Source organism: Mustelus asterias, chromosome 8, assembly GCF_964213995.1.
Source record: "Mustelus asterias chromosome 8, sMusAst1.hap1.1, whole genome shotgun sequence".
In the NCBI taxonomy this organism is placed as follows: domain Eukaryota; kingdom Metazoa; phylum Chordata; class Chondrichthyes; order Carcharhiniformes; family Triakidae; genus Mustelus; species Mustelus asterias.
The window spans coordinates 102353250-102380978 of NC_135808.1; the positions used below are offsets into that span (position 1 = coordinate 102353250).

Consider the following 27729-nt stretch of genomic DNA (forward strand, 5'->3'; position numbering starts at 1 on the left):
ATGACCAGGGCGACCAATTTGTCAGCCCACCCTCAGCTGGGGGTTTCATAGGTCCTGGTGCCATATTTAAACACCAGTCCAGCGCACACATTACTCTCCCCAGCCCACATGCCTTCAGCTTTCACCAGACCATGCATGCTGTCAGCAACCCAGAGGGTAAAGACTAGCAGTCAAAAGAGGAAGTCTGTTCTTCATTCAACTCCTTCCACCCCACCCTCGGCCCATTATCGGGAGGCACCCATGCCCCATTTGGACTTCAACCACTGCCTCTGGAGTCTTCATCCATTCTCTTCCAGTAAGTGATGGGTATCCCTTTGACCCCCGTGTTTGTCTGCATGTCATGTTACATTATCGGGGTCCAGCTTCCTTCCCCTCGGTTTTCCCACTGCCTTCCATTGTTCAACTGGTCTCCCAGATTGCCTGGATCCACTAGTTTGTCTATCACCGCAACAGGTCCAGAGCAGATGCCAGTTCCCTGGCCCTGGAACAAGGACATTTATGTTAGATTCCTATTTATTGACTACAGCTTAGCTTTCAACACCCTTATCCCAACAAAACCCATCTCCAAGCTCCGTGGCTCCTCCCTCTGCGACTGGATCCTTGATTTCCTAACCCACTGACCAGAGAGATCGCATACCAACCATCAGACTTTTGAATGAACCTACCACATATTCTGATCTTTCTCTACCCCTAGCTATGACTGTAACACTATGTTCTGCACCCTCTCCTTTCCTTCTCCCCTATGTACTCTATGAACAGCATGTTGTGTCTTATGGCATGCAAGAAGCAATACTTTTTACTGCATCCCAATACATGACAATAATAAATCAAATCAAATCTTCTTTATCCACCTCCTTGCCTCTCTCCCTGCCATCATGAGCTCTTGTCCTTCACCACCCTCTCCTTCCTGTACAGCCCTTCTTCCACATTGCCCCCTCCCCTTGACTGCGACTCCCCCCTGGCCTCACTTTGCACTCCACCCTCAGTCGAACTTCAGACCTTTGTTGCAGTGGCTGCATTAGTCCTGCAGCACAGGGCTGTCCAGATAAACACTTGTGTGTGGTATCAGGGGCAAGGGGATCTCTGTAACCGCAATGGCTGGCGCAGTGCTGATATGAATTGGTGACTCAGGTCTATGGGCACTATGTTATACATTCCGTTTGGCATTTCCACAGTGTGTCGACAATGTAACGATCTTCGCAGATGTGTGTGAAATGGCTCAACAAGTGGCGTTCCTCAAGAATCAGTGCTGGGACCTTTGCTGTTTGTTATATAAATGATTTGGAGGATAATATAACTGGTTTGATTAGTAAGTTTGCGGACGACACAAAGGTTAGTGGATTTGCGGATAGCGATGAGGACCATCAGAGGATACAGCAGGATATAGATCAGTTGGAGACTTGGGCGGAAAGATGGCAGATGGAGTTTAATTTGGACAAATGTGAGGTAATGCATTTTGGAAGGTCTAATACAGACAGGAAATATACAGTAAATGGCAGAACCCTTAAGAGGCAAAGATAGGCAAAGGGATCTGGGTATCCAGGTACACAGGTCACTGAAAGTGGGAATGCAGGTGGAGAAGGTAGTCAAGAAGGCATACGGCATGCTTGCCATCATCGGCCGGGGCATTGAGTTTAAAAATTGTTAAGTCATGTTGCAGCTTTATAGAACCTTAGTTAGGCCACACTTGGAATATGGTGTTCAATTCTGGTCACCACATTACCAGAAGGATGTGGAGGCTTTGGAGAGGGTACAGAAAAGATTTACCAGGATGTTGCTTGGTATGGAGGTCATTAGCTACGAGGAGAGGTTGGAGAAACTTGGTTTGTTCTCACTGGAATGACAGAGGTTGAGGGGCAACCTGATAGAAGTCTACAAGAGTATGAGAGACATGGGCAGAGTGGATAGTCAGAAGCTTTTTCACAGGGTGGAAGAGTCAATTACTAGTGGGCACAGGTTTAAGGTGCGAGGGGCAAGGTTTAAAGGAAATGTACGAGGCAGATTTTTTACAGAGGGTGATGGGTGCCTGGAACTCGTTGCCGGGGGAGGTAGTGGATACGGATATGGTAGTGACTTTTAAGGGGCATCTTGACAAATACATGAATAGGATGGAAATAAAGGGATACGGAGCCCGGAAGGGTAGGGTGTTTTAGTTAAGTTGGGCAGCATGATCAGTGCAGGCTTGCAGAGCCGAAGGGCCTGTTCCTGTTCTTGGTTCTTTGAATAAGCAAGTGGTGGAAATAAATTAACCAATGGAAATAAGAGATTTTATTGAGTCAAAACTGCAGGGCCTACTTGAGGAGGGTCAGAAGGATTCTGTTAAGTTTTGGAACATGTTGGAGGAGTAGCTTTGTGTGTGTACACTTCAGAATACACTGATTGTACGCCATCAGCCCCAGACAACAGCCCCAAGAATCAATTGATCAGTTTGTCAATAGGTGCCATGATGAGGAAAAGGATCCTTTGGAAGCTAAACTGCCTGAACTGACGATGGAGCCAGTTAAAGCTTCAGTGCCAATTGAAACCTTCCAAAAGTACTTTCGGGAGAAAAAGGTCGTGGTATTGACACGTTGCTGAAAGATGACGGAAAACACAAGGCCATTGTGGTTGGACAACAAGACCTGCAAACATCGAGTGCAGCCAACAGTATTGGCGCAATAGCCAGGATGCACAAAACATCCCAGAACTGCAGTCTCCTGCACCCAACAAAGCTGTCCTGCATTCCAAAACTACAAGGTATTTGGTGCATGAGTGGGCTTGCTAATGCAAAAATCTGGTTCTGGAGGTACAACCAGAGATTATAATACGATATGACCACACAAAAATTATGAGCAGCATACTGGCTGCCATGGGGAGTGCGCCAGACACAGACGAGGTGAGCAACAAGACAGACCATGGTGAAAAGTCAGAATACAGAAATCTTCAACTAGAAAGCGAACAGGATTTTCTGATGAATGTGACATTAAAATGTTGATGTAGTCAATTAAAGACTTCAGCATCGTATGCCCGAAGCTAAGTGGCAAACACATGCTCATAGCCAAAGTCGACAGGGCAGCAAGCATGAATATCTTACCAAGTAGAATATGGAACTGCATCATTGGGAATCAATGATACAATCTACGACAGCCAGACTAACTGCGTACAATGAGTTACCCATTTATTACATTGGGACATTAACTTTGAAATGCAGCTATGGCAAATCTACACGGATATTGGCCAGTTCATTTGACAGAAGGGTCTCAAATCTCTTCTTTCAGAATACCATTTGGAAGATATTGCTTCTAGCGATTACTCTTCGGTTCATACATTAGTCACAATCTGTTCCAGTAGTTTATGGACAGAACTACAGAAAATGTCCCTGGATGCGTATGGATTGCCGATGATATTGCAGCGATGGGCAAAAACCATTGAGGACCAGAACTGAAATTACACTCACTGAAGGCAGTAGCCCGCTGTGAAGGACTCATCTTCAACAGCGAGAAATGTCAGGTGAATGTGAGTCAGATTTTTTTTTTTGGCTATACTTATTTAACTTCTGGGATCTGTCCTGACCCAGGCAAGCTTGAAGATGTACTATGTTTGCCTACTACTCTCTTGCAGAGATGTCTCAGATTCTTCAATTTCTTAGCGCTGCACATACCCAACTTTGGTGACAGAGCATAATTGCTTAGAGACCATTAAAGGAGGAAGTTCTTTATGTATGGTAGACCATCGACACATGTCAGAAGAGACCGGTGTTCTACAATAAATACTTTGACCCAAGAAAGGAGGTTGATGCATCTCAAAAAGCGTTAGGACTGTGCATTATGCAAGATGGAAAACCAATTGCATTTGGTTCCAAAGGTCTATCACAAGTACAATCCAATATTTTGAACATGGAGAGCGAGAGACTTGCTTTTATATTTGGTCCTACACATACCTTTCTGGTAAACAATTTATTGTGGTAATTTACTACAAATATTGGAAACGATTTTGCACAAACCATTGAGAGTGCACCACTCAGATCACAGTGACTTTGAATTAAGATTGAGATATGATTTCAAAGATGGTTACAGAGTCACAAAATGGCTATTTCAGAGACAGATTGGGTAACCAAATAAAAGAAAACTGTGGACCCAGTATGTGCCTGCAAGTAGGAGTAGATATCAAAGTAGAAGATATGCTCATTGTCAATTTGATGTGTTTTGATCAATTCAAGTGCAACCTAATTCATGAGGAAACAGCAAATGATCCATGACTGAAGGCATTATAGAAAGTTATTGTAGAAGGTCGGCCTGATGCGATACAGGAGGTTCCAGACACCCAAAGATACTTTTGGCCATACAGAAATTAATTTCAAGGGGTTTGATTTTCAAAGGAATGCAGGTGCCTGTACCTGAAGCTCTATGCCAACAGAGTTACACCAGTGACGTCTGGGCATACAGCGAACATGGCACTTGGCAAGAGAAAGTGTGTTTTGGCCAAGGTTCAAAAACAACATTGAGATGGTAATCAGGATGTGCGAAGCATGCCAGAGTCTCCAACCACACCAACAAACAGAACGACTCCACCCTGTTGAGATTTCATCACATATTTGGTCCAAAATTGCAACAGACTTATTCACTGTCCATGGCAACAACTTTCTCCTAATCACTGGAAACATGGAAAAGTAACCAATCATCAGACAATTGAAGGATATCCTGAGTGCATCTGTGGATACAATGAGCTCAATGCTCAATTTTTTGGACAGACCTGAAGATATTAGAATGCTGTCGGGATAGTTTCCTCAAACAGTATGTTGGAGAACCTAGGAGGGAGCAAGTTATCTTGGATCTGGTCCTGTGTAATGAGACAGGTAAAATTAATGATCTTCTTGGGAGGGATCCTCTTGGAATGAGTGATCACAGTATGGTTGAATTTCTAATACAAATGGAGGGTGAGAAAGTAGGGTCCCAAACCAGTGTCCTCTGCTTGAACAGAGGGGAGTGCAATAGGATGAGGGCAAAATTGGCTAATGTAGACTGGGAGCGCAGACTAGTTGGTAGGACAGCTGAGCAACAGTGACGGATTTTTAAGGAGATTTTTCTCAGTACTCAGCAAAAATATATTCCTGTGATAAAGAAGGAATGTAAGAAAAGGGATAACCAGCTGTGGATAACTAAGGAAATAAAAGAGAGTATTAAATTAAAAACCGATGCGTACAGAGTGGCCAAAACTAGTGGGGAATTAGAAGATTGGGAAAGCTTTAAAAAACAACAAAGAACTACTAAGAAAGCGATAAAGAAAGGAAAGATAGATTATGAAACTAAACTAGCACAAAATATAAAAACTGATAGGAAAAGTTTTTACAAATATATAAAAAGGAAAAGAGTAGGTAAAGTAAATGTTGGACCCTTAGAAGACGAGAAGGGGGATTTAATAATTGGAAACGAGGAAATGGTCGCGGCCTTAAACAAGTTTTTTGTGTCGGTCTTCACGGTAGAGGACACAAATAGCTTACCGAAAATTGACGGTCGTGGGACTGTAGGGGGTGAGGTCCTTAAAACGATTACTATTACTAAAGAGGTAGTGCTTGGTAGGCTAATGGGACTAAAGGTAAACAAGTCCCCGGGCTTGGATGGAATGCATCCCAGGGTACTGAAAGAAATGGCAGAAGTAATAGCAGATGCGTTGGTTGTAATTTATCAAAATTCGCTGGACTCTGGGGAAGTGCCGGCTGATTGGAAAACAGCTAATGTGACGCCACTGTTTAAAAAAGGAGGTAGACAAAAGGCGGGTAACTACAGGCCGGTTAGCTTAACGTCCGTAGTTGGGAAATTGCTGGAATCCATCATTAAAGAAGAAATAGCAGGACACCTGGAAAAAAATGGTTCGATCAAGCAGACGCAGCATGGATTCATGAAGGGAAAGTCGTGTTTGACGAATTTACTGGATTTTTATGAAGATGTAACGAGTGCGGTTGACAGAGGGGAACGTGGATGGGGTGTTTTTGGATTTCCAGAAGGCGTTCGATAAGGTGCCTCACAAAAGGTTGCTGCAGAAGATTAAGGTACACGGAGTGGGGGGGTAAAGTGTTAGCGTGGATTGAGGATTGGCTATCTAACAGGAAGCAGAGAGTTGGAATAAATGGGTGCCTTTCTGGTTGGCAGTTGGTGACGAGTGGCGTGCCGCAGGGATCGGTGCTGGGGCCTCAACTGTTTACCATATACATAGACGATCTGGAGGAGGGGACCGAGTGTAGGGTAACAAAGTTTGCGGATGACACAAAGATGAGTGGGAAAGCGAATTGTGTGGAGGATGTGGAAAGTCTGCAGAGAGATTTGGATAGGCTAAGTGAGTGGGCGAGGATCTGGCAGATGGAGTATAACGTTGACAAGTGTGAGGTTATCCACTTTGGAAGGAATAATAGTAAAATGGACTATTATTTAAATGGTGAAAAATTACAACATGCTACTGTGCAGAGGGACCTGGGGGTCCTTGTGCATGAATCGCAGAAACTCAGTTTGCAGGTGCAGCAGGTGATCAAGAAGGCAAATGGAATGTTGGCCCTTATCGCGAAGCGGATGGAGTATAAAAGCAGGGAGGTCTTGCTGCAATTGTACAAGGTACTGGTGAGGCCGCAACTAGAGTACTGTATGCAATTTTGGTCCCCTTATTTGCGTAAGGATATATTGGCCTTGGAGGGAGGACAGAGAAGGTTCACCATGTTGATACCGGAGATGAGGGGGTTAGCTTAGGAGGAGAGATTGAGTAGATTGGGCCTGTACTCGTTGGAGTTTAGAAGGCTGAGGGGAGATCTCATAGAGACATATAAGATAATGAAGGGGCTAGACAGGGTAGAGGCAGAGAGATTCTTTCCATTTAGAAAGGAAACAAGAACTAGAGGACACAGCCTCAAAATAAGGGGGGTCAGTTTAGAACAGAGTTGAGGGGGAACTTCTTCTCTCAGAGGGTAGTGAATCTCTGCCCATTGAAGCAGTGGAGGCTACCTCATTAAATATATTTAAGACACAGGTAGATAGATTTCTGATTAATAAGGGAATTAAGGGTTATGGGGAGCGGGCGGGTAAGTGGAACTAAACCACTATCAGATCAGCCATGATCTTATTGAATGGCGGGGCAAGCTCGAGGGGCTAGATGGCCTACTCCTGCTCCTATTTCTTATGTTCTTATATTATGTCAGACAACAATGTACTGCCAGCCGTTTTAGGGACGTTGGTGCTAAATGAGGCATAACTCATGTGGCAGACTTGTCACACTATCCTAGATTGAATGGTTTTGCCGAACAAATATTTCACACCATTAAGGCATTAATCGTGAAGTGCAGAGAAACAGAACAAGATCTCCATCTTGCTATATTACACTCGATGGCAACACGTTTAGACATGGGCCTACCGTTCTCAGCGGAAATCATGTTTGGGAGGCTGGTTAGAACAACCTTGCCAAGCCACTTCCTTTCCAAATTCCTAATAATAGAGGAAGAAACCTTTTGAAAAACAAGGGAGAAGGAAGATGGCACTTGACCAAGGGAACTGCTTAGTCTGCACGTAGAACAAAACATTCAGGTTATACATCCTACCCAGGAAACCTGATTACTAGTGAAAGTATCTAAAGTGTACAGTAAGCCTAGATCCTATGAGGTCACAACACTTAATGGGGTGATGTCATGGAGAAACAGAAGTCAGCTAAGGGAATTGTACAGCTGCACAACACCCAGCATTCCAAATACATTGAGAACACATCCAAAGATGGACTTGATGTGAAATTGTGGAAGACCATTATGAAAATAATTATCAGTTCGACAATATGCAGGAGGCCAATGTATCTACAAGTTAAGATCACCAAACCAATAAATCAAGATCTCCAGAAGGTTATACATCATGAGATTTGGGAAGATTAGTAAGATACCTACAGACTCTTAAACTCCCAATTGATGAGCAGTGATCTATTATTTATGGAAAAAGATTTTGCAATCATTCTATGTATTTTTACTCTTAATGTATGTAATGTTATCTTGGGGGTGAAAAAGGGAATGCTGTGATATCATTTAAAAGAATAAGCCAGTAGTGTATTGCACAAGGATGTAAAGTAGCATGTGACCAGTAACTGATTCGTAGTAGCAAGTGCAGCTTTAAGTAATGTGTTGATGAATTTCCAGACTAGATGCGCCTGTTGAGACAGTTGTAGTTTTAAAATAAATCAAACGTACTTATTGTTTACTAACTCTCTGTTCATGATTTGTGAGATTGCGTAAAGAGATCAAGAATCATCATACCAGGTGATCATTATCATTTTGGAATTCGAACAAATGTACCAACACAGGTCACAAGGATGATTATCAGGACTTGGAGATTTATCCACCTTCAATCCCATCAATTTCCTCAAAACCATTTCTATAGTAATGCTGATTTCCTTCAGCTGCTCACTAAAACATGTTCATTTCTTCCTTTGTGAAAGCAAAATACGAATTTAATTCCTCAGCCATTTCTTTATTCCCCATTATGAATTCTCCCGTTTCTGACTGTAAGGGGCCTACATTTGTTTTTGTCAATCTTTTTCTCTTTGCATACCTAGAGGAACTTTTACAGTTAGTTTTTATGTTCCCTGCTAGCTTACTTTCATACTCTATTTTTCCATTCTTAATCAAGAAGAAATTAGATATAGATTTTGGGACTAAAGGGATCAAGGGGTATGGAGGGGGGGAGGGGAGATCAGGATATTGAATTCGATGATCAGCCATGATCAAAATGAATGACGGAGCAGGCTCGAAGGGCCAAATGGCCTACTCCTGCTTCTAGTTTCTATGAGGGATTGAAACATTTAGAAAACAAGCACATTCCTCACCCCAAATTAGCAAATTAATGAAAAAAAAACACAAAAAAAACAGTACTTTTGTTTCACGGCAGTAAACACACCCCCTTTATTTCAAGTATTTTTCCTCATTAACTTTGAGTGAAAACATTATAGCAGAAAGAAATCAGTCAGATACACTGTGAGCAAAAGCACAGGCTCCACAGTACTCTGCAGAACCTTTTCCTTTTTTTTTCCTTTTCTTCTTTTTATTTTAAAAGATTAAACACAGCAATTAAAATTAGTCAGTATTAACCGATAACAAACTTACTCAGTCGAACTAACTGACACATTTAGCAAAATGTAGCTACTAATAAAACAAGGCAATCTATGATTGTTAAGCTAGCAGAAGCTCCATGTTCTATTAGTGCAATACATCATTAACATAACATGATTTGGGGTAGGGGGTTGTGAAGGGGGACAAGTCGGGGGGGAGGGGGGGGAGAAGAGGGGTCATGGAGAAGCAGGGGAAAGCAAGGGGTTGGGGGAGGGGGGGAGACATCAAATTAAAACTTTTACATCAGCTGAAAACTAACACAAAAGTTGTTACATTGCTGTAATGGGAGCTTTTTTAAAAAAGTGAAGCAAACTTGCCATAATAATTATGGAACTGGTCGATATCATTCAACATACACATTTTGAAATGTGGTAAGAAGTTCAGTACATTGGAAGGGATGGGGGTTAAAGCCAACATGCTGTAATAATGCAACACAAAGAACCCTACTGCACCACAATTCGTGGTGACATTCTGCATTGATTTATTAAGTACTAAAATGTATTTTTTTTTAAATGCTCACTTTTTTGAGAAAGTACTTCCATTACACATTCACTACATCTCTCCATGACAACAAAATATCTATGTGGCACAAACCCAGAAAGACATCCAAGACTGTCGTATGTATATTTACAATAAATAAGATACATTTCTCAGATACATTAATACAAAAAAGAAAAATTACAGTACACTGTCAAATGCTCTGCAGGAATGTATTACTTTGCATAGTGACAAGTTACATTACAGAGCTAAGGGTTCAGGCAACACCATGACAACAAAGAACCTAGTAAATAATTTGTTGGCAAACTTGGGTTGCACGTATACAGATGTCAATGCACATTACAGACATTTTGAAAATGGGAGTCACGTAAATTTGAAAATGTAGAAAACACAGAGATGATATGTAAGCTAAATGTCTTGTCCTCACTCATGTATTATGGCATTTCTGATTGAATCAGCGGACACGGAAATTATCATCCACTTTGCTATCTCCAAAAAGATAATTGGTCCAACTTGAAATCAAAATTGGCGTTAGCAGTAGAGTGGAAAAATAATGCCAGCTACCCTGTTTGAAATATCAGCTCACTTCCAAAACAAAAATAAAACTGTAGCATATCGGCAGCACAGGACTTGTCCCCAAAACTGAATATAGTGTTAAAACGCTAAACTATTCGTACACATCTCATTGAGTATTTTTTTGCAATAGTGTATGGATACAAAGTCAAACATGCAGCTTTAAGTAACCTCCAAAAAAAGGTTTTATAGTTAGATGCTGATGACCCATTTTCCTACAATTGGGAATTATCAACTATGTTTTTTTGAAATTATCACATGCAAATTTGTGTGATAGCTGCAAGTTCTGTCCTTTCTTATGGTCTACCGGTTCTTTATTTTTCACATGACTGCTTCTTGATTGATCTTTCCCACACTTTTCCACACAAGGTTGGTGTTGCTCTCTTGGGGAGGAAATTCTTGCAGTATCTTGCATTGCTTTTTGCTCGGATAAAACCCCCATGACTGGTTCAGGCTTTACCAGCGATCCACAAACTACGGCCTTATCTTCGGATTGTAGTTTTGCACTTGCAGGCACTGGTGAGGATGTTGTGATACTTGACACTGTAGCAGGCCCTAATGTGGTGAAATATGGCCCTTCCTTATCATTCCTGGCTGGCAAATTCTGTGAACCTGATTCCTTCTTCTTCTCAGTCTCCGTTATCCCAGGGATAGCCAACTTCACTGGACCCAATACATTTTTGGCAACAGTAGCTAAATGAGAAACAAAAGGTGTTTTAGCAAAGATAGCTGGAGAGCATTTCGAGCCAACCTCACCTTCCATATTTAGTGCAGGTTGACTTTTAGATTCTAGCTTCTCACTTTCCTTTAATATTCGCTCACTTTGGCTTAACCTTCCTCCCATTTCCTCTGTAATGGAATGTTTAAGATGCTTGACATTTGAATGAAAAGGTTTTGCATCAACTCCAACTGAACCTTTTTGCTTGCTCACAACTTGCCCTTTAACCTCATCATTTGGTTTGGATTCAGTTCTAATGGTCTCCTTCTTAGGGTCATCAATTCTTCGGGACTGTTCTGAGGGTTGAGGAGGTGCTGATTTGAAGAGTGAATGCTCCAAAATAATGGAAGAACAGGCAGTAACTTGATAGGCTGCTTCTGGTAGTTTCTGATGTACTTCCTCCGTAGGTTTTCTGTGCACCATCTGATTAAGGGGAGAGCTACTGTTATCGATACCAGTTTCCAACAACGCTGTTTGAGTGTCTTGATGTATTTTGAACACTGCTGTCTTCTTCAGCTCTTGGTTTGATGTTTGCTCTGGAGTTTTTTGCACTGAGGGAGTTTTGGGGGGATCATTATCGAAAACGAGTTGCTTTATTTCAACAGTTTTCAAGTCTCTGGGATCTGTTTTATTCTGGCCTGAGGCAGCATGTTCTAATACAGCCTTATCCCCAGGTGCTGTGTTTGAACAATCTTCTGCTTGATAATGTTCTATTATTTTATGTGGTACTGTGCTCCCCAATATCGACCTCCGAATGTCGTGCTCTGAGAGTGGAGTTAAGTTTCTTTCTGAAGACTTGATTTCTTTGCACTCAGTTAAGAACACAGAGCTGAGGTCATCTTCTGAGGAATCCCTACTTTCAGGTTTACGTGAATCATAACCAGTTTCAAGTAAATTGGAAACATCAGTTTGGGCATAAGCCCGATGCAACTTCCTTCCTTCCTGGCTATCTTCTGAGCCTTCATCACTTTCATCTTCAGAGATCTCCACCTCATGAATGGCATCTTGTTTTTGTAGAGCTTCTCTCCTTTCTGCTCGATCATGCCTAATTGCTACTAGTTTGTCATTCAGCTTTCCCCGATTCATTCCTTCTGATGATTCTTGCCGACCAATTTTTCTGGCAGCAGGTTGCTTGAGTGTTCCCTTTTCTGCAGGTCCACGTTTGCTGCCTTGTGACTCATTAGCAGATTCCTGTAAACTCTGTAGACTGGGATCTCTCTGCAGCATCTCTTTCTTAAATTCGGAATGAGATATATCCAGGCTGTGCTTTCGGGAAGATGATAACTTCTTTTCAGATGAAAGAGTGGCAGCTAGTTTTTCAGCAGACTGAACCCTCTTTAGCAACGGCGATCTTGGAGGTTCTGCACTTTTGGGCCTGGAAATCTGCCTGACCAATGGTGGCGAAGAGTGTAATTTAGCCGGAAATGATTGCGCTGCATTGGAACTAGCCAGAGAATGTGAAGACAGAGGAGATGGGGAGCGCTGAGGGGACGTTGGCTGTGGAGTGGGTGACGGAGTGCGAGCAAGAGGAGAGAGGGGGATGTTCCCTGCAGACTTGCGTCTGGGTGACCTATACTGGCGTTGAAGCTTGGGAGCCAATCCTTGGAGAGAACTTGGACGGATGTGACCAGAACTGGCTGGAGAATTGGGCACGCTGGAACTGGGAGAACTGCTCTGTGAAGAATTACCACCAACTAGAAGGAAAGAGAGATCAAAATATAGGATAATGAATAAACAAGAAAAACTTTAAATTATATACAACTGATATTTGAGATGAAAACTGCTAAAAACAACTTTAGTAGAACGTATAGTAACAAAATACAATTTCAAAGCTAGTTACTTATCTTCAAGACAATGTTAACTAAAATAATAATGCACAGAAAATACCAGTAGGAATGTTATATAATTTCATATACATCTAGTAATCACATGTTTTTCTCTATTACAAACACAGATTAAAAATACTGTTAATTTTTTTTTCCACTTCAACTTGCAGGTATAGGAGGATTTTAAAAAAGCTGTTTGAAGAACGTTGGCCGGAACTTTCCGGCCATTCACGTCAGTAGGATCTTCTGGTCCCACCGATGGCGCATGCCCACCGCGGGTTTCCCAGCAGTGAGGTGTGCATTCAATGGGAAACCCCATTGACAATGGCAGAACCAGAAGATCCTGCCGCAGGCCAGTGCTGGGCCAGTTCCGCCAAACACATGGTGGGTTGCTCAGAAAATCCCACCTATTCTCATTGTTATTCATATCTTACTATTTTCCTCAATACATAATATGGGGTAGGGGGGCGAGGGGGGTGGGGGTAGAGAAGAACAAGTGAAGAGACCCAGGTAAATGTGTTATTCATGTCATTGTCAGTAACACATTTGCAACTACCTTGCCAAACTTTATTTGACAATAAATAATTGCGCAAAGGATAATACTTTAGAATTAGGAAGTTCTTCTTTAAACATTTCACACATTTTTTTCACTTTGTCCAACAATGATTTCAAACTCAGAGCTGAAAAGCAAATGTAGGTGGGCTTGGACTGCTGGGGTTTTAACACACCCAGTCTACTTTCCCTGCCTTTATACCGGCTTAATACTGGTTACATCTCTAATTTTTTTCCTAGTTTTGATGAAAGGCCAATGACCTGAAACATTCACTTAGTTTCTCTCTCCACCAATACATTTTCTGTTTTATTTTATTTTAACAGTTTTCATTTGGATAATGCAACATCAAACAAGGCACTAGCAAAAAATTGGCTTAAAGAAAGCAAATACAGTGCTATAAAGAAAATGTAATTGTTTTCAATGAACATCGTCACAGTCAGAGCTCGAGGCTTTATTTCGGTTCAAGTCAGGTGAAAAGAAAAATGAGCCAGTTTGATTTTAGTACAGATTCTTTCCCCTCAGCAAACTGCAGACTTCTCCAGTTTCAGTGAGGTGACCTTGGGGCTCTTTTGTCCTATAGCATGATTTGTCAATTGTCTAACAGTGTCTTAACAGGAGTCTGAAAATTACTTCAGGTTTTAGGACCCTAATGACTTCCTTAAAAATACACACATGCAAACCAATTGAGCTCATTTCAAAATTTACCACCAGCAAAACATGACGACATTTAATGTACTGTTTAATTGAGTCTGTCTGTCCTAACTGCATGCTAATTTCAGCTTAGCATTAGCAGCTACTGATTCCAGCACAAGAACGTGAAAATGTGAGCGAGGAAAGCATCTATCTTATCCACCTGATATAATTTAATTAAAGATCTGATCTGAGCAGTTTTTAACAAATTGTTTGATATTGCTCTTTCAGTTGAGTCAGACAATTGTCAAATTACCTTTCAAAGAGTTAATCAGTCATCAATTACACACGTGGATGACTAATAGCATAAAGAATTTTAATTATGTTTAGCTAGTGCCTTCTTTAGCCTCTATTGCATGCCCTTTCTGTCCCGCTTTGCAGATTCTCTCTTGTTATTTAAAAATCTTACACCATCAGTCATCAACTTCTTAATAACAGAACTCAATGACCTCTTTCTCAGGTCTTCACTGCACAATAATCTCCCCCACAAACCAGCCTGATCACCATTTCCATTGACCTTGTACTTAATAAAGCTTTGGGTGCTTAGAATGATAATCCACACATGATGTCATTAAAGAGCTTGCATTTCCTCACATTTCCTCAGCATGGCTCATAGTGCTCTATATCTAACAAATTTTCAAATACCGCCATTGATAAGCATGCATATGTGGCAGACAATTTGCACAAAACAAATGCTAAATGAGTAACTAGATATTGTGTCCTTGGCATTATTGTTTGATGGAGAAATAGTGACAATACTGGTAAGTATTCTCCACATTTTTTCAAATTTAGCCATTTGGACTTTTATGTCCATGTGAGGAGGCAGGTGGGGCCAAAATTTAACATCTCATCAGAAAGATGGCATCTCCAAAATTATAGTAAGTCCATCACAACTGCAAAGGCATGTCAGGCTAGATTGTGCTCAATTCTGCAGTGGGATTTGAACATACAATATTCTGTCTCAGGGTAGTACCAACCAAGATGTACTGACAGACAATTAAAGACAACTGCTAGTTGACAACTGGGAGTTTACAAATGATGCTTCTCAGGCTCTAGGTTCACTGACAGGCAATAAGCTGGTCTGGGAGAAGAGGGTCAGTACTCCAAACATTGAGAGTGGGAGGACAGTTGAAAAACTAAAAGCATAAGGGTAATCGCTTCCTCAAAGTAAATGCCACTGTAGCCTGGCTACCCCCCATAAATATTGACAGAGCCTGACCTGTTCAGTGCAGCTAAGAGATGCCATTCCTTCAGTGCTTCTAGCTTATCCTTTCTATGATTTGCTCTCTGGGTGTGAGCAATGCTAGTAAGGCTGAATTTATTGCCTATTATTAGTTACCCTGAAAATATGGGACGGGCCATGTCTTCCTGCTATTGTAATTGTTGATACTCCGACGATGGTGTTAGGTAAGCACGTCCATGATACTTACATGACAATAATGAAAGAACTGAGATACATGTTCATGTCAGGAAGGTGCACGACTAGATGGAAACTTGGAAGTGATGGTGTTCCTATAACATTGTTGATATTGTTCTTCTTGCTGGCAAATGTTATAGGGGAATAAGAGATGCTATCAATGTTGGTGTCTTCCTGCAGTTCATCCTATTGACTGAAAGCATGATTTCAGCACCCCGATTGTCTCTCCCCCACCCCCAACCACTTGGTTTGTGCTTACATGTGCATGGATGTGCCTTCCCAGGATTTTACTGTTGGTTCTGTGGTAGGTGGTCATCAGGGCTTTAGCCCTCATTGTTTAATAGCTTTCTGGATCCTTGGTGCAATTCACAATTCACTTGTAATTCCAAGTGCATGACATTAAAAACAATATCTTCCCCTGTAATTTGCAGTGATATTTAGGATCCAGCTGGGCTGGATCACATGGATCATCACATTTAATGAATTAAACACTTTCCTGTTTGTACACTCAACAGATGCATCATTCGTCAATGGGATATGAGCTCCATCAGGGACTCCAGCACCTTGAGGAAGCTAGTGATCCTATGGAATGTAACTGACCTTCCCTTTTTCTGCACTGAAGACAAGACTAAGTTGATGAACTCAGAAGCCATATGGAGTTTGACATCTGTAACATGGTGATGAATGCAGGCCTTTGCAGCGCTCTGAGTGGTGCTGCATTTGTCTGGTCTCTGACTGAAGTGATTGCATACATAAAATTTGAATGCTGTGGTTACGTTCATAGCCTCTGAAAAGGCAATCCAGGACTCAAGTGTGCCTGAAGGTCCTTCTTTACCATTTTAGAGGCAGTCACTTAACCTTTTACTGAAGCTAGTCTCATCACATATAAATTCTCCAACATCATCTTGAAAGACAGCTTTTCTCTATACACTCTCTGGGATTCTTCCTGAGCAGCCAACAGGCATAGTGTCTAACTCCACTTTGTGGATCCCTGCATCAGATTTCCATCACGTACCCAGTGTCTGATAGTGGGGCAGTGAGTGAAAAAGGCATTTTTCTTCTTCATAGGCTTTTCCTTTAAGTACTTACAATACATTTGAAAAAAATCTGAAAGCATCATAAACATGTGAACAAAATTTTAAAATGTCATATAAATATGAAATAAAAATTGCAAAAATCCGATATCTGGGTCGCACGGCCATTTTGGGCAAGCTTCTTCATACAAAAATCTAATTTCAGTAAATATGCATGAATGGCACACAGGTTCCTTCAGCTTCATCACACAAGCTGTAAAGTTTACTGACAATTTAAACCCATAACAAGTGGACAATTATCGCAAGTTCACGCCACTATATTAATCTCCCTTTTAACTTCATTGTTGGAGACTTCAACAGTGCACTCTGCGGAGGACTGAAGAATCACTGACAGCAAATTCTGCATTTAAATATGCGTGTGCAGACACCAGAATTACTGCTAATTTCACAGACTAATGATAGTAAAGGCTGACAATTTTGCCCTCATTACAGCTGCAAAATCTGTGGCAATATCCAGTCCACAGAATCCAACCTTCTGAAATGTAAATCAAGAATATTTAATTCAACAACAGATTATATACAGAAAGTGAAATAGAGGGAAATAAAGATGGGATTTAGATGGAGAGTTCAAAAAGATGGAAATAAAAAGTAAAAAAAATAAAAATCTCAAACAATGATCAAGATCTGAAAGAATGAGACTTTGTATTTTTAAGCACAAATTTTCAGTGAGAGAGGGGTTATTCGGCAGTAATTAAGTTTTACCACTCCGCTAAAAATACATTTACGCTGGAATGGAGAAAAACTAACCTTTTCTGGCAAGTTTGAGGGTATCCACTAATAACTATTGTAATTTAAATGCTAGTAATCTCCCCATTACTTTTATCGTACAACTTGGGCCAATATTTTACTTATGCTCGCAGACGGTTTACAAATAAGAGCTTTGGCTGATTATTTAGTTTGCACGTTGTCTTAATATTGTAAGCTGTTTATATTGCCATTTATTTTCATATAAGGTATTCTGTTGTTGTAGATTATATGACTTAAAATCAAGAGACAAAGTCCTAATGAGAATAGCTTATTTAAAAGGTAATTCAGAAACACTGAAGGAAAGGTTTAACAAGCCAGTAACATACATCACGGTACAATAGTGTGCAGCACCATTATTCTGTGTCCTGAAACCATTTTAAAATATAATTTGCAGTATTTTTTTTCCTGTAGGTTAACTGTTGAATACTAGAATTTTAAATATAGCATTGACAACAATATGTGAGCTTGAAAAACAATTTGTTCTGAAGCTTCCGAGAAAATTGCCATGTAATTATGATGGGAGAGGAACGGTGTACTGATTTTTCCAAGGAGACGCAGTGTAACCTTGTTCTCAGAGGGGAAATACACCATTTTAAAAATAGCTTACTTCCTATTTACAGTGGTAACACAAGTAGGCAATACATGGTGTTTATTTTATGCCAGTTCTTGCATTCAGCAGATCAAATGAGCTTTAGAAGAAATGTTGACACAGTTTATCATCGCAGGATTAGCATAAATTCTGTGCTGACACAATCCAGGTCAAGCTGTGGAATTTTCTATAGAAAGGGTTTACGTTAAGAGTTTAGCATTTTCACAATAATGACTAAAACTATCACTTCAATGTAGAGATAGATGATGCCTACCTGAGTGTACAGAATCTGGCGTGGATCGATAGCTCTGGGTTGGTGAACGAGGTGAAAGGTTATGTGTTGGCGAACCTGGCACACTTTCTCCAGAGGAAAGCGATCGATTCAGGGAGGACAAACTCCGACTCGTATGCAGCAACGTCGCCTGCTTCGTAACCTTTCGGAAGAGTGAGCTTCTCTTCTTACTGCAAATTACAAAGTAGAGTTAACAAATTGGGCACAATAGAATTGAAAGTCTAACTTGTGCTTAGAAAAGTTAAGTGCAAATGGATGTTTAACAAAATAAAATGAAAAGAATGGGTTGAAAGAAATTTATATCCCCTATCCTCTCGGTACTGGGCAATGTCAGAGACCATTCAATTGGAAAATCTGCCCTTAAGCTTTCTGAACATGATACTCTGAACTGCCCATGAAAAGAATGACAAGAGCTGGTCAGGGAGGCTCAGTCATACATTACAAAGCAATTGATACCTTGCGTCAATTTCAGTAATTGCAATTAAGGGGCAATATTAGTGTTACGAAGGCCCCCCCCATCTACATTTGTGGGTCACCACTGATCAGAAACTTAACTGGACCAGGCACAGTGACATCAGAAACTAGAAAATTTAGGAGCAGGTGTAGAGATAAGATTTGCTGTTATGAAAGCATTGCAAAAATTAGTTTTTTCTTCCCAGTTTTTATCCATCGTAATAATAGCAGATATTTTTTTTGCTGCCAAATTTAGGAAAGGAAAACAAAATGCACAGCTATGTTTTAATTTGTGTTATTTTTAGTAAGTGTAAGTCAGTGCAATCTTACTTCTACTTGGTATTGCTAAACCATCACACAGGAATGATCACAGCAAAGGCAGGAGCTGTGTGCTCACCAGAGGGGTTTTCTGCTCAATTGCTTACCGACCCTCAATAGCAGCAAAATGCAAAGCAAATGGACAATTACTATTTTCTTTCAAAATTCAATAATTATGTATGAGCCACATCTTAATAAAAAGGAAAGTGCCTGTTCAACATAAAAAAAGCACTAAGAACTCATCCATAATTCTGAAGTGACTCATTACTGCAAAATTTTAAAGCCCCTAAGGCTCATTTCAACAGCAAGAGTCCTTAAAATGCAGAATTAAATTGGCAAAACTGCTGGTGCTGTTATTCAGTATTCTCTGCTGCAAAGTACCTTTCTTGGCCATCTTTTGTTTTACCCTTCTTATTCCTCCTTGCCATCTTTGACTTGTGGGTAGATCTCCGAGCTGGCCCAATTTTGATTGAAGTATTCTCAAAAGGAGTTGTCGAAATTGAAACCTTGTTTCCACTCTATGAATGCATGTTAATTAAAGAACAAAGAATATTACAGCACAGGAACAGGCCCTTCGACACTTCAAGCCTGCACCGAACATACTGCCCGACTGAAGTAAAACCCCCTATCCTTCCGGGGGATGGGAATCCCTCCATTCCCATCCTATTCATTTATTTGTCAAGATGCCCCTTAAAAGTCACTATTGTATTGCTTCCATTACCTCCCCTGGCAGCGAGTTCCAGGCACCCACCACCTTCTGTGTAAAAAAACTTGCAATTGTAGAAAAAAAAATTCATTTCAACTACGGTGTGAAATACATTCGGTGAATATTCAGACAACATTAAGGCACAGTTGAGGGGACGGTATTACCATTGCTAAATCCCCCACCACCAACATTTGCAGATCACCACTGGCCAGAAGCTTAACTGGACCAGGCACAACCAACAGTGACGACAAGAGCAGGCCAAAGAGTGTATATTCTGCAACATGTAACTCACCTCCTGACTTTCCATCATCTACAAGGCGCAAGTCAGAGAATGAACAACACACTCCATTTGCCCAAATGAGTACAACTTTAGCAATGCTCAAGAAGCCTGATGCCACCCTGGATAAAGCAGCCCGTTTTAATGACACCTCATCCATTTAAGCATTCACTTCTTCCAGCACTGTGGCAACTCACCAAGGCTTCTTCAACAGCACCTTCCAAACCCACAACCTTTACCGAATAGAACAAGGGTAGCAGGTGCATGGAAATACCTCCAAGTTTATCTCCAAGTCATATACCATCCTAACTTGCAAATGTATGGCTGTTCTTAATCATTATTGGATCAAAATACTGGAATATTTGTCATTTATATTAATGATTTGGATGAGAATTTAGGAGGCATGGTAAGTTTGCAGATGACACCAAGATTGGTGACATAGTGGACAGTGAAGAAGGTTATCTAGGATTGCAATGGGATCTTGATCAATTGGGCCAGTGGGCTGACGAATGGCAAATGGAGTTTAATTTAGATAAATGCGAGGTGATGCATTTTGGTAGGTTGAACCAGGGCAGGACTTACTCAGTTAATGATAGGGCGTTGGGGAGAGTTATAGAACAAAGAGATCTGGGGGTACATGTTCATAGCTCCTTGAAGGTGGGCAGAGTGGTGAAGAAGGCGTGCTTGGTTTCATTGGTCTGAACATTGAATACAGGAACATTTTGTTGAAGTTGTACAAGACATTGGTAAGGCCACACTTGGAATACTGTGTACAGTTCTGGTCACCCCATTATAGAAAGGATATTATTAAACCAGAAAGAATGCAGAAAAGATTTACTAGGATGCTACCGGCACTTGACAATTTAAGTTATAAGGAGAGCCTGGATAGACTGGGACATTTTCCTCTGGAGTGTAGGAGGCTTAGGGATCTTATGGAGGTCTATAAAATAATGAGGGGCATAAATCAGCTGGATAGTGAATATTTTTTCCCAAAGGTAAGGGAGTCTAAAACTAGAGGACATAGGTTTAAGGTGAGAGGGGAGAGATACAAAAGGTCCAGAGGGGCAATCTTTTCACACAGAGGGCAATGAGTCTCTGGAACAAGCTGCCAGAGGTAGTAGTAGAGGCGGGTACAATTTTGTCTTTTAAAAAGCATTTAGACAGTTACATAGGTAACTGTCAAAGGATATGGGCCAAACACAGGCAATTGGAACTAGCTTAGTCATTAAAAAAGGGCGGTATGGGTAAGTTGGGCCGAAGGGCCTGTTTCCATGCTGTAAACCTCTATGACTCTAACACCCTAATTAATGATGGAATAGGCTTCCCTGTACCAGACCAACTGCAGAAGGTTATGATCTTCTCGAAGGCAATAAATACTAGTTTTGCCATCCCAAAAACAAAATCATCAAAGAAAAGTAATTTTGCAACATACTTTCTTGTCATAGTATTTTACAACTTCTGCTATGTCATAGCATCTACATTTCTTATCCACATTCATACATTTTTGTCTCATTTGTTCATGGTGTAGATGTGCTGGCATTGTTGTCTTTGACCCAGCCTGGCGACAGTGAGTGAATAGTTATATAGCTCCAAGTCAGGAAAAGTGACGCTTGGAAGGAAATTTGCAGATTGTGGTGTTCCATGTGTCTGCTGCCCTTGGGAGGTCAGGATTTGGAAGGTGCAAAGAAAGGGTGTTTGGCAGGTTGCTACAGTGCATTTTAAAAATTATACACTGCTGCCACTGATGGTAACAGGAGTGACTATTTAAGGTGCTGATTGGGGTACTGACCTTGTAGGCTACTTCATCCTGGATGGTGTCAGGCTTCTTGAGTGTTGGAGGTGCACTTATCCATGCAAGTGGAAAGTTTTCCATTACACCCTGACTTGTGCCTCTTAGATGGTGGACAGGTTTTAGGAACCTCCTGGATGTTGATGATGGGGGATTCAGTGATGCTAATCCCAGTGAATGTTAAGGGAAGGTAGTTAGATTCTCTCTTGTTGGAGATGGTCATCACCTGGCACTCGAGTGCCACTCATCAGCACAAGTCAGAATGTTGTTCAAGTCTTGTTGCGTGCGGAACAGACTGCTTCATTATCTGAAGAGTTGTGAATGGGACTAAATACTGAAATTATCAGAAAACATTCCCTTTACTAACCTTACAATTGGGGGGCGGGGGGGGGTAGGTCATTGATGAAGCAGCTGAAGATGGTTGGGCTAAGGATAGTGCCATGAGGAACCACAGCGGTGGTATCCTAGGGATAAAATGATTGGCCTTCAACAACCACAGTCATCTTTTTTGCTAGGTATGACTCCAGTCAGTGGAGGGGTTTTACCCAATTCCCACTGATATCAATTTTACTAGTGCTCCTTGATGCCATGCTTGGTCAAATGTTGCCTTGGTGTCAAAGGCGGTCACTCTCATCGCACTTTGGAATCCAGCTATTTTGTTCATTTTGGACCAAGGCTGTAATGAGGTCTGGAGCTGAGTGGCAGAACCCAAAGTGAGCATTGGTGATCAGGTTATTGCTACGCCAGTGCTGCTTGATAGGACTGTCAACATCGCCTTCCATCTCTTTGCTGGTGATTAAGAGCAGACTGACGAGACAGCAATTGGCCAGACTGAATCTGGCCTGCTTTTTGTGGAGAGGACATATGTGGGCAAGTGTCAGGTAGATGGCAGTGTTGTCACTGTACTGGAACAGCTTGGCTAGGGATTTAATGATTCTGTAGCACAAGTCTTTAGCGATATGTCCACAATGTTCTCAAGGCCCCTAGCCTTCACTATATTCAGTGCGCTCAGTTGTTTCTTGATATTGAGAAGATAATCTAATTAACATCTCTGATGTTGGAGACTTCAGGAGGAGACTGAAAATGTTTGTGAATGCTTCAGCATTGTCTTTTGCATTCATGTACTGGATTCTGCCACCATAGAGGATAGGGCTGTTCGATGGAGTCCACCAGCATTCACAACTTGCTGTGGCAGCACTGCATAATTATATTCTTGCATTTATAAATATTTTATATACACTTCGACTTTGGTAATTTCAAGTTGTAAAAGAAGAAATTCTGAATATTTTAGATCAGTTTAGCTAGCCAGATTTTAATAATAAAGGATATTAGCATGGACATGCTGCTCACACTGACTGGAGTTATAACCTAAACAAGCTCTTCTGACTGTACATTAGACATTTTTGATGACAAAAAGATCACTACCTTTAATATGAGTTCCACCACTTCAGTGTGAACCAGGCCATGGACAGGTTCCCCATTTACATGAGTTATCAGGTCCCCTGCTCGAAGGCCAGCATCATGAGCAGGTCCATCTCCTTCAACATGCTGCAATACAAAGAAAGTCCAAAGTCCAGGATGGGATATTATGTACCAGCCAATAGCGGTTAGAATATAATCTAACCCATTCTGATTTATAACAAAATGTCACGGTTCCCGAGAAACAAGGTGAGTCTCCTTACCCAGACCATATGGTGAACTGTAAAGACATCACTCTCTCCCATGTACACTCGAATAGCTCGAAGGGTGAAGCCATATTTTTTTCCAGCTCTGTGTATAATGATTGGAGGCTTCAGATTGTTTACTGCAGGAGAAAAATCTCGGCTTGGTGAGGAATCCCGTGAGGATGGGTTGGATGACAAGGAACGTGGTGACATAGGGCTGGCTAGGGGAGAACCAGTGTGGTGGTCTAAGTAAACAAAGTATGAAAAAGCAGTTACTTCATTTGTTTTTTTTCTAATAGTTTAAATACCCAAATCATCTTCCTTTACGGGCAACAATATAGTCTTTAACTAACTACTTCATCCATGTACTTCATACATGCCAGTGTAGAGATTTTCTGTTAATCCATACTTATAGTTGAGTTCCTTGAGTAAATCAATGAACTGTTCTCAAAATGTTCAAAAATTGCTCTGAAATAGGATTAAAGTGATCTATTTAATACAAATAGGATCTGGAACTAATGCTTTGCACTGGAGTAAAGGTCAATAGTTGACTTTGTCTCAACCTACTTTTAGTAAAATAATATGCATCGCACAGATGAACACATTGTGTTGACCAAGTAATATTCCAACAGCAGAACATCTTAAATGTTACTGTTACTTTCAAATATAACTTTTGGTTTTGAGATCTTTGAGCTTAACATTCAAACCTACCTGTAACAATCCATACTATCAATTTTTGTTACTGCTTGTTAAAACAAGACCAAAATATTTAAATGTTTCACTGAAAAGAATGGAAACCTAAATCTGTGCTACAAATTTACAAGGATCCTGAGGTAGACTGTGCTTTTTCTGGTGGGGGGAGGGGTTGTTGTGGATGTGCACAGAGCTTCTGAGTCTGTTGTACTTGTTAATGACTCACAACAGTGAAATATGAATGAAATTTCATTACCCCATATATCCAAAGTTATTATCTAAACCACAATAAGAACATAAGAATTAGAAACAGGAGTAGACCGTATGGTTCCTTGAGTCTCCTCTGCCATTCAATATGATCACGGCTAACCTTTGGCCTTACTCCATTTTCTATCCGCTCCATTTAGACCCTGATTCTAAGAGATCGATCTTGAACATGCTCAATGGGGGACTAGCCGCAACCCTCTGGGGAAAATAATTCTAAAGATTCAGAACCATCTGTGTGAAGAAATTTGTCTTCATGTCAGTGCTAAATAATTAACCCCTTATCCTGAGATTCTTTCCCCATGTTCTAGCTGAGAGAAACAATCTCTCAAAGTCCACCATCTCGAGGCCCTTCAAAATCTTATGCATTTCAGGAAGATCACTTCTCATTCTACTAAGTTATAGAGAGTTTGGGCACAGTCTACTTCGCCTCGCATCAGAGGGCAAACTTCTAAAAAAGTCTACTTCCTCGGAACCAATCTAATGAAGCTTCACTGTACCGCCTCCTAGGCAAGTAATCCTTCCTTAAATATGGAGATCAAAACTGTGTAATGTACTCCAGATGTAGTCTCACAAAAGTCGCATACAATTGTAGCAAGACTTCCTTGTTTTGCCCTCCAATCCCTTAGCAATAAAGGTCAACGTGCCAACTCCCTTCTTAATTGCACCCTGTACTATTGTGCTAATTGTGTGTGTTCCTGGTACAAGTATACATTCGTCTGCTCGAACATAAATATTTAAAAGTTTCATGTCTTTTAAAAAGCACATTCTGCTTTTCTATTCTTACTACCAATGTGAAGAATCTCATGTGCCCACATTATACTCCATCTGCCTACTCAATGGGCGGGATTTTCTGGCCGTGCTCGCCCCACAACTGGAAAATCCGGCCCAAGGTCAACAGACCTTTGCATGATCCGCCCCCTGCCTGCTACGATTCCTGTGGCAGGCAAGATGGAAGAATTCCCCCCAAAATGTCTCTATCTCTTTGCAGCCTCTATGTCCTCTCCCCAGCTTACATTTCCAAACCAGCTTTGTGTCGCCAGCAAGCAAGATACATTACGCTGGGTCTTTTTGTCTAAGTCATTAATGTAGGTTGTAAAAGTCTGCCCTGGCACTGACCCTTGTGGTACTCTAATCGTTACAGCCTGCCAACTTGAAAATGTCCCATTTATACCTACTCTCTGCTTTCTGTCCATTAGCTTAACATACTACATTCCTACTCCACAAGCCCTTATCTTGCATATTAACCTTTTGTGCAGTACCTTTTCAAATGCCTTTTGGAAATCCTACTGGCTTCCCTTTGTCTACCCTAATAGTTACATTCTCAAAAAATGAAATTTTCAAACACAATTTCTCTTTCTGAAACCATGTTGACTTTAGCTGAGTTGCCAAGCTGCGAGTTACCAAGCGCTTTGTTAACAGATAACTCCTTCGTAACAGATTCCAGCATTTTTCTGAGGACAGATATCAGGATAAAGGCCTGTCGTTCCCTGTTTCCTCTCCACCTGCTCTCTTGAACAGCGGTATTACATTTGCTATCTGCCAAACTGATAGGACTTTTTTAAGAATATAGAGCATTTTGGAAAATCATAAGCGGGTGCATCTACTATTTCTTCAGCTACCTCTTTCAGCACCCGGGGATGTAGATCAGAACCTAGGGATCTGTTCCCTCATAATCCCTTAAATTTCTCTAATACTCTTTCCTCTGCTGAAAGTAATTACTTTGAATTCCTTACTCCTATTAATCCCTCCATTTACCTCCAAAAATGGTATGTAATTTGTGCCTTCAGACAGACACGAAATACTTGTTCAAAATCGCTGCCATTTCCTCATTCCCATGATAATTTCTTTTGTTTGTAAGAAAAAGCAATTTAAAAATCTGAGCAGTTATAAATGCTATAATAAGACGTCAACGCCTAATGGTTGCTTAAGTAGATTTCCAAAAAGCTACATTGCGAATGCATTACGTTAGATTAGGTTCCAAAATGCAGCTCCCAGAGTCAATAAACTGTCTACAAAGTTGCAGTAAGAAGTCTCACAACACCAGGTTAAAGTCCAACAGGTTTATTTGGTAGCACAAGCCACTAGCTTTCGGAGCGCTGCCCCTTCATCACCTGATGAAGAGATCACCTGTGAACAGAATTCCCACTCACCTGAAGAAGGAGCTTAAGGCTCCGAAAGCTAGTGGCTTTTGCTACCAAATAAACCTGTTGGACTTTAACCTGGTGTTGTTAAACTTCTTACTGTGTTTACCCCAGTCCAACGCCGGCATCTCCACATTACAAAGTTTTACTCAGAGAGACCAGCTTTAACCCTTACCTGAAGGGATCATAAGGGACAAGGCGGTTGCAGAAGCTGATTTGATCACTTTATTGACCGGCCTGGAGGTGCGCTTCTCTGTTGATTCTCCAGACATTAGCCTGTGTCGAGCTCTGCGAACTGCTAGGTCACTGATTGCTTTTGGAGTTGAAGAGTCTGATCCTTCAGTGCTATTGCTGCGAGATCTTGGATCAGATAGGTCAGCAGTACTGCCAGCTAGAATACAAGTTAAAACATTTTAATAATGGCCTGTATTTTGTGGTCAGCAATGAACAGATGGGAGTCAGCTATTCATTACGCTTGCACTGGCCCCTGCAAAATTTCTATGGGATTTTGCAGTGGAACCTGTATTTGGAAAGCCATTTTGGTACAGCGAATCTGGGACCTGTGTGAGCCAGGAGGTATCAATGTAACACCTGTGTAACTTCCTCCAGGTTTAACAACTGCTTCATGTCATTGTCACACCCAATTCAATTTCACCAAACTGTCTGACCAAAAATGTCAATTCCTGATTGTCAATTGGCTGATTTCTAGCATGCGACTTGGTTTAGGTAGTGCCAGATAACAGTAATTGACGAACAATGGTAATACTGTTGAATATAAAAGGGAGGTAGAGATGTTCATTATCGAGTGGTGGCGTGATAGTTACTTGCCACTTATCAGCCTAAGTCTTGCTGCATGCTGTCATGGACTGTTTCATTATTGAGAAATTAAGACTGGAACTGAGGACATCAGCGAACATTTTCACTTCTGACTTTACGATGGAGGGAAGATCAATTTGCAAAATTTCTGACCAAACAACAATTAGACTGGGTCAATTTAATTCATATACTTAGGATAAAAATACTGTTAAAATACCTTTAAAGTATTGGCAATATTTTATAGTTCATGTCTTAATTTTCCATTTCAGTTCCAGAAAGTGCAAGTTCTAGGTGGCTTGACAATACTTAAAAAAAGCATAGCATTCCTGCAATAATTCCAGAATTATTGCAATTCCCATTCAAGAAACATTCTAATTCCAGCCTTGTCCTTGCACTGGTTCTCAACTGGGCTGCAGGTATGAGCATTTCAAAGTGGTGGGACTCTCACGAATAGACACAGCTACGTTCAATTACTAGCAAGTTGCAACTTTTTTGGTTTAAT

The 27729-nt window shown here is 41.0% G+C and overlaps 1 protein-coding gene across 1 annotated transcript in view; it reads right to left on the minus strand.

Annotated features, from left to right (window-relative positions):
• Positions 1-8883: 8883 nt before the first annotated feature.
• Positions 8884-27729, minus strand: part of mast2 (microtubule associated serine/threonine kinase 2) — a 409139-nt gene continuing 390293 nt past the window's right edge. The window contains 7 exon segments of the mRNA XM_078218609.1: positions 8884-10526; positions 10529-12589; positions 18086-18273; positions 19256-19392; positions 23072-23194; positions 23329-23555; positions 26587-26802. Of these exon segments, the coding sequence (XP_078074735.1) occupies positions 10492-10526; positions 10529-12589; positions 18086-18273; positions 19256-19392; positions 23072-23194; positions 23329-23555; positions 26587-26802 (2987 nt within the window). The 3' untranslated portion in view covers positions 8884-10491.